The sequence below is a fragment of the Zeus faber genome (assembly GCF_960531495.2).
Source record: "Zeus faber genome assembly, chromosome: 11".
NCBI lineage: Eukaryota > Metazoa > Chordata > Actinopteri > Zeiformes > Zeidae > Zeus > Zeus faber.
Genome location: NC_137205.1, coordinates 24,300,937 through 24,309,375, shown reverse-complemented (window position 1 = coordinate 24,309,375; position 8,439 = coordinate 24,300,937). Strand labels below are relative to the sequence as shown.

The window sequence follows — 8,439 nt, the reverse complement described above, 5'->3', positions numbered from 1 at the left end:
CTGTTCAAACAGCAAATTAACCATTAAGAGCCTGGGATACCGGCGTGCCAGGGAGTAAGAGAAGAGAAAGAGACGGAGGAGACACTTTTTTTTACTTTGGGGGGGAGGGGGGTTGCCAGTTCTGAAAAAGAAAAAAGGGGACAAACAGATTAAAAGTGTCGGGCTAAAACAAACACTGTGTGTGGCGGAAGCCGGCGGAGCGAAAAGCCCAAAGGTCTCCATTTGTCCCCGGCACACAGGTAGACACAGGGATCTCAGGTATTTCTTAAAGTAGACCCCCACCCCCTACACCCACTCCACCCCTGGGCCCTTTAATGCCCATTGATCCAGATAATCAGGGGAGAAATTGGGGGGGGGGGGGGCTGTGAGGGACCTGCATGTGGGTAATTGAAGGGGGAATGAAGGGAAACAATAGGAAGGGCTAATGTCGGCTTTTGGTCGGTCCGTGGTCCTCTCCTCTCCCCTCCTCTCAGGCAGCATTTTGGGATCCTCGGCCCGGATTCCAATCACAGTATCGCTGGCCGACCGTGACCCAGAGGGACGACTCGCACATTATCCACGGATTTAGGGAGACCGCCGACAGAGGGCTCCCCTTTATAAGCGACTTTAGCCTCCGAGTCGACCTGTTTGAGCACGTATTGATCCTTTTAGGGCTGAAGGAAGAGGGATCTGACACCCCCCCCCCCCCCCCAACACACACACACAGGATGGGAGTCAAATTTCTACACATCTGAGGTTTGTGACATTAATTTTCCAAAGATCCTCATTTTAAACTACCAAACACCTATTATCATCAATTAATCCTGATGAATCAATCTTATTTGTTGTATTTGTTGTCTTATAAATGAATCTAAATTAATAATAATAATAATAATAAATAAATAATTGATCTTAATCCAAACTGAATCGATGTTTACAAAATAACCTTTCCCATTCATGAACAAAAGAAATATGCACTTAAGTAAATATACTATAAACCAGGAGTAAAATGAACTAACAGCATTAAAGTGTTTTATATAATGTCCACCTTGCAGGTCGTGTACATTATCCTCAGCACTCAAGTGGACTTCTATCCATTAGCGGATGTGTTCATATAAAAAAAAAAAGGGGGGGGATATTAGAGATGATGGGAAATGCATAGATTTGCGACTCAACCACCGGAAAGACACTCAAGTATATGGACGAATGGTTATTGTCCGGCGCGGCGTCGCGAGTAAATCTCCGGTGGTAATTCGTCGGCCGGAGCGGCGGCGGCGACGGATAAGATCAATATTTAATCTAAGCGTAAGCGAAGCCCGAGAGTTTGTCGCTTGAGGTCGAGCCGTTAACGACACGTCACATTAGCTGGGGCCGTCACATCGGGGCCCCAATCTTTCCGTCTAATTTCCTTTTAAACTCACTACCAATGTTGGACCGATTCAGGCCTCGGCGCAGATACGCCGGCGACGCGGCGCCCTGACTGATTGCGTCAACGGGGGGGGGGACAAAAAAAATCAAAACAGAACTTCAAACCCAAACCGGTGAATGGTTTGGTGGATGGGTGCATTTCATACGGTCCCCCGGGTCGAGTTTAAACACGGCTCGGTCCGGCCCGAACAAAAGAAGAGTGTGCTTGAAAAGGCTGGAAGGGCCCCCATGTGGGGACCCCGCTCGCTCTCCGCGGTAATAGAATCCTGCAGTGATCCGTCTGATTGTTTTAGTCGCGGATCAGCGGCCGCGGGCTAAACCTGAGAGCCCGGCCGGCTTTTCATGTCACAAACCTTCAAGGGGGAACCGTCACGCGGCCGCACTCCGAGACCAATCACACTCGAGACTTCAAAGTGCCGGCGAGCGAGGAGAGGCGGGTCCGCATTTTTATTTTTTTTTTTCCTCCACGCGAGCCGAGCGCCAGTGAAGCGTGGAGAGGAGAGGAGATGATCTAAGCGGCGAGGGGAAGAGCCGCGGCGGACAGATGTGCGCGGGGCAGGTCGCGGCACATCGGCAGCCATCGCGGCCGTCGCATTCCTGCCTCCTTCACGTCCGCCGGCTCCCCGTGACGCACGGCTGCAGCGCCAGGGCCGTGGGTGCTCCATGTGCAAAAACCCAAGCGGGGGATCGAAAAAGTCCAAAAGCCACCGCTAACTCTACTGGTGCTGCTTATTCCGGGAAGAAGGGCGGACGTAAAAAGTTCAAATAGGAAAAAAAAACTCAACAAATAACAATGTTCACCTTGTATGTGTGTGAATATGGTTGTGCACTGGTGGAAAGTAACTGGGTACAATTACTTTGCTGCTGTACTCAAGTATATTCAGGTATCTGTACTGTCAGTACATTCGATTTCTGAAGACTTTTGACTCACTCCACTATATTTCAAAGCAAATATCCCTCCTTTTTACTACTAGGTTACTAACAGTCATGTTACCTTTGTGTCATTTATATGTATACACAGCCCGTCAAAAGCACAGCAAATCAGATTAGGCATGAGCACTCATCTGCAGAAAAACCTTATGCTAGTCTAGGCTCTGTTATACCAGGGCACTGGATGTGACAAGTACTTTCACTACCCAATAATTGCGAAGACTGTCAGTACAATTAAGAGCAAGTACTTATACATGTTTAGTTCAGTTGAAAGCGCCGGTAAAAGCGCCGAGCGCAGCGGCTCTGCGGCAGCTGCATGCGAGGACCGCACCAAACAGGGTGGTGATGACGACCGGCGGCTGTGGTTGTCCTGTCATTACTCCATCAGCCCCGCTCAGTCACGATCTGACCCTCTCCTCCTCCTCCTCCTCCTCCTCTCAGCGTTCCCTCGCTGGCTGTCACTCATCCCTGTTACGCCTGGCTGCGGCCCGGGCGGTGGGACGCTGGCGCCCGACCAAGCGCCCCGCGCTGCCGGGGCTTGTGTCGGAAAGGTGATGGATAACTGTAAACAGAGCCTTTCGGCCGGTTATAGGACACCGTACAGGTGCAATTAACACATCATCCCGAAAAAACAGCGACGGAGGCGGGAGGGAAGGGGATATGGGTAACGGAGGAATCTACGTGTAGCCTTTCAGGACAATTGGAAACAATACAAAATACCCCAAACAAATGTTTGGATACAGGGTTTGTGAAAGTCCCGACGGTTTCGTCGATTCGCGTCGCCGTGGTTTTGAGTTTTGGGGTATAGGTCATCCGTGGTCTTCCTCTTACCCCTATTTTCTTTCCTCTTCGCTCGTCCAGCAGAGATGATAATGCATGAAAACATATTCAGTGAGATCAGTGGTTCTCAACGGGTGGATCCCGGCCCAAAACCGGGTCATGGGTTCCATTTGGAGTGGACCCCCTTCCTGATGTGATGTTCCCACTTCTCGAGGCTTGGGAACTCAGCTGCCATTGTTTCAATGGTTTTCGATTACGATTGGGTTTAAGCCCTTAGTGCATATTTTTGTTCGTTTTGCGTCTTTAATCGTGCGCTCAAGCCTCGTGGGCATGGGCACCGTTAATTTTGCGGAACGCATTTCTAGTCTTGGACTTGGACTATGTCTGGGACTTTAATAGGGACAACCCTGGATCCCGAGACCAGTAGAGAGCTACGGCTATAGCCCCCCCCCCGAAACGGGGCCATCGGGCCCATGTTGTCACTATCAACGGTGCAATTGGTACAGCCGCGCCGGGGCCCGTGACGTTGGCGCGCCGGCGACGGGGCGCCCTCGACGGGCGTGCCAGCGGCGGGGTGGTTCCGTTGTTCAGCGCTGTTGGTGCTGAATGACGGATTCCACCGACACCGGTGTGGGCACGTCCTGCCCTCAGACCGTCCCAAGTCCCAGCGTGCAGCGACGCTCCCTCACGAAACCCGACACCGGAGACATCATTGGGGCTTTAGGGCTTTCAAAGCGTCCGTCCCGCATCCCCCCCGGCTTCAAAGGGGGACCCTCTTGCTCTGCGTGATTGAACAATTACTGCCACGCTTAATTTGCGATAAATGGGCTTTCTCTGGGTTACCGGCGCGTCTGCACCTTGTTTGGCTGATCCCTTTGACTCCCCGAAGAGGTTTGAGGATGAAGTCAGTGGCGGCGGGTGAAAACAACTCGCGCTTTCGCGGCAAAACCACCTTCCGTCACAGCGCGGGCACCTCTGACAGCTTCTCACTTTTATCACAATCCGGGAATTGTTGGAATGAAATTAAACGGCCTCGCGCCAATTATTATTTTTCTCCCACATCCGCTCCATACGAGGAGGAACGTCAATAAGAAAAGTAATTATTGGTTGCTGTGGAATTCCACGCCGGTCTGCAATTTTAGCTCAGCCATCGTTGCAATTAAGCAAAAAAGTACATTTATAATAATATCATAAAATAGACATATAATAAATAAACATGTCTAGAAATGTATCCTCTCATTTAAATAAGAAATCTATCAAAAAGGAATATTAATTCAAAGAAAATCACGGGTGGTTTGTGGTTTAAAATCATTTTCCGTTTCAAAGTTACTGCCGCCGTAGGAAATACAAAAAGGTGAATTACTTTCATCTGAGCCGTTCAAGGTTAACACAAGGTGTTGTTTTTATTTAGACATTAATTTACTCTCTTCTGGAGTTTGCATTGTTCTTCTGGATATAAAATGACACAATAAGTAGTTGATGGGCAAAGTGTTCAAATTAAATTTGATGGAATTTCTATCTGTGGTTGATGCAAGTTGATGGATCATGGAAAAAGCATACTAACTCATTTCAAGTCACATATTCAATTACAACAGGGAGCTGAAATCCGACCTGGCTTTGACTGAGTTCTCTTATACGGACAAAAAAACACGAGGACAAAAATGTAAGCGAATAAGTTAAACTTAATAAGTTAAACTGGAATGTGTGAACAAGCAAAAAGTGGTGTTTTATGGAAATTCCCCCCACTCACTTGATAAGAAGCTGCCAATCTGCCCTTAAAATGGACCACATCAAAGTATTATCTAATAATGTCACTTCTATGATATTTAGATTATGAAGCCAAAGGAAGAGAAACAAATTGCCTATCGTAAATAACAAAACAAAACTGTCTATTTCTATACAAAAACAGTGAACAGCATGGCTTTCCCGCGGTGCGTGGATGTGTACATGTTACGTTGTGGCTTCCATGTGCAGGACCTTCATGGACTCTGAGATCATGGAACTGGTGTCAATCTGCCCGTAGATACCAACTAGAAAAGCCTTGTGGAGCAATATGTCTGCATGTTCTGCGGGGGAGAAAAAAAAAACAAAAACGGGGAAATAAAACATCACAATGCAAACCGTGGATGGAAATAAGAATATGATTTGGTTTCCTAGCTAAATAATGAGGTCATTATTGCAGCATAATGTACTTCCTGTCGTTCAGCGACACAGGTACCTTGGCAGAGCAGCACGTATTCTGGAAGGTTCCTCAGTGCCGTCTGCACCACGTCAAAGTTCCCGCTGCCCATGCAGTACATGAAGGTGGGCAGGAAGTCTGTCGCCAGGCTGCAGTCCAAAGCACACGGTACATGACATCACATGACATGACATGACATCACGTGACATGACTTTACATGATGTCATTTAGCGGACGTGTTTGTCCAATGTGACTTACAAAAACGACATTCCGTCAGAGCATCAAACCAGCTGTGTATACAATCACTGAATATAATGATTGATATCACTCTAACGGAATGAATTATGAATATTGAATACGACATTTCCGAAATATACCGGAAACTGGAGTTCATATGAGCTGGATACGACCCAAAGTAGAGGGGTAGAAGAGATTGGGAAATCATTTTTTTATGACTGGATAAATTGAACTACATTAAGCCAAATTATTTTAGACTGGTCCGTTTTCCACTAAATTAATGATGAAAACAATTAACTTGATATTGATTTCCTTCCCTTTCCCACCACTACTCACACACGTGCTCCTCTACAACTGGTAAAAATGTTTTTCCATTTTTTCCTTGAAGATTAACAGATTAAAGCTCTTTTTTTTTTTTTTTTCTAGCGTCGTTAAACCATTTCACATCGAGCCTTTTAATCTGTCCCCATCACCAAAGGTGACGGCTTAACATATTAAATACACATCTGTAAAATCAACCGTATATCATTTTAATTTGTGCAATGAGTGAAGAAAATGTTATGTATTGTTTGCTTTGAACCCATACCCCCCACCCCCCTGTCTCTCTCTCTCTCTCTCACACACACACACACACACACACACAGAAACCCTGTCTTCCCTCCACTACTCTGAGCGCTTCCACCTCTCGCTCCTCTCCCCGACGCTGAGCTTCCCTCCCTGCAGTACTGGCTGCTCCGTGGGCGTCACCGTGTCAGGGCGCTCGCCGCCTCCGCGAGACAATGCGACGTGGAGGACGTCCGTCCGCTCGCTCCCGCGGCAGCCGACTGCTCCTCCCGACGCTGCGTCTCTCCATTTCACACACGATCAGCGCTCGGGAAATACTTGAAATGATGTTTGGTGACAAAGCACTCGCCGCGTATGAGTGAATGGAAATGGAACGCCATCTTTTACTTTTACTATGGCTGGGCGACATTTACAAAATCAAATATCACAACTTTTTTTTTTGACAATTACCTTAAAACGGATAATTTGACAATATTTTAGGTGATGACCATTGGTGCTTTCATAAAATATTCACACATAGGGAATATTTGAGAAAGACCATTTGTGATGTGGACATTGAGAGCAAACAGGTAAAGTCCTTCATAGAACGGTCAATGAAGCTCAGAAAGTTGCATTATTTTACCATAATATAGCCTTCAAGACAACATTTAACTAATTAATGCTGCAATATTACCACCAAAGTCCCAGACGATCTAGTCCCATATCTCCATATCCTATTAAATCCATATAAACAGCAGATCACACAGCCCTACTGTCAGTTTCACAGCGACAGAAGATGAAGGGGAAACGACTTAAGACTGTTGTGCTGAGTATCTTGTGTGGATAAAACGACCACACAACAAAATATGTGCTTTTAGGCTGATGTTGCAGAAAGCGAAATGATTATTGGATCACTCGGAGAATAAAGTCAGGAAAGGATGACGCTAGATGTGGGAGGGATATTATGTTTTACGGACGAAAAAAACAAGGCAAAGTAAGTTAAATGCAGAGTCTTTCCCTCTCAAGCCTGGTTGATGCTTCTGTAGGGCCACGCAGCCAAGGGGGGTTATGGGTAACCACAGCTCGCAGAGGAGCCGGCAGACACACCCCCCGCCACAAATCTCAAAACATGATGACATGCCATGACATGAAACACTGATTGATTGAATTGAGCAACTTCCTGTCGGGAGGCCGGTTCAAAACGCAAAAGAAAAGGTAGCAGAGAGAAGCGCGACTTGTCGATTTCCATTTGTATATCCATATTGTTGGCTTCTAAAGTTTTCAAAAATACACTTTGGAAAAAAAGTTGAATAAAAAAAGGAAATAACCGATTTTCTTCTATGTTTTCTGTACATTGCGGTTTACTAAAATGTGACACTGCCCCCCGGTGGACACGTGACGTTATACACAAAATCCATCCAAAACAGGAAAGGAAACAGCCCGGTAAAACCCGTGCACGTCGGCCGTGGTGCGGACGGAGAAGTAGGATCCAGCCTCCACCAGGAGAAGGAGCTTCAACTCACCAGGGGTTGTTCTGGATGCAGCGCAGCGCCAGGCTGAAGGCCATGTTCCGACACAGCTCCTCCGAGGAAGTCATGAGCCGCTGCAGGTCGTTCTGGAAAGAGTTACGTAGGTTACAGTGTGTGTGTGTGTGTGTGTGTGTGTGTGTGTGCGTGCGTGTGTGTGTGTGTGTGTGTGTGTGGGTGTGTGTGAACTATATTTATTTTATTTTCGATGACTCACAGTGAAGTACTGGATGATCTCTGGACTTCTCCGCGACTTCTCATCCACCTCCGTCAACACCTCCAGCACATCTAGACGGCAGCAGACGGTGGGTTACTCAGCGCGTGACTCACTGGCAGTGAGTGTTTCATTAGTAAAAAAAATTTTTTGCCGCGGCCTCAAGAGAGAGTTACCCTCCACCGCCTCCCCCCTCGACATCTTCTTCAGGTACAGCGTCATGTCGGCGGCCGTCAGAGAAACCGAGGCCGAAATGTTGACGAGGGGCAGCGAACCGGTGGAGGAGTCGTCTGCCGAAAGGAAAAGAAAAATAAACCCCCCAAAAAAAGAGAAAAATGTGGCGCAGCGGTGACTCCTGGTAAAAGGTGTTTATCTCTGTAGGACATATGGTGAGGATTTAGATCAGGGGGGTGTCAGAGATGTGGCCCACAGTGGGTTCCCAATCGAGCCCACTAGATGATTTGGGGAGGAAAAAAAAGGTTTTATTTTTTAAATACATATTATTATGATTATGATCTAACTATCTATCTAATCCAACTAAAAAGGAAGGAATCGGTCTGTCTGTATGTCCTTCGATTATCTTGACACACGTTCATCCGTGTACTTCACACTTGGTGGGTGTA

General features: G+C 47.0%; 1 protein-coding gene across 1 annotated transcript in view; it reads right to left on the bottom strand.

Moving 5' to 3' along the window:
• Window positions 1–4,563: 4,563 nt before the first annotated feature.
• Window positions 4,564–8,439, bottom strand: part of ints1 (integrator complex subunit 1) — a 40,034-nt gene continuing 36,158 nt past the window's right edge. The window contains 5 exon segments of the mRNA XM_080009068.1: window positions 4,564–5,183; window positions 5,336–5,445; window positions 7,600–7,691; window positions 7,820–7,890; window positions 7,993–8,106. Of these exon segments, the coding sequence (XP_079865194.1) occupies window positions 5,068–5,183; window positions 5,336–5,445; window positions 7,600–7,691; window positions 7,820–7,890; window positions 7,993–8,106 (503 nt within the window). The 3' untranslated portion in view covers window positions 4,564–5,067.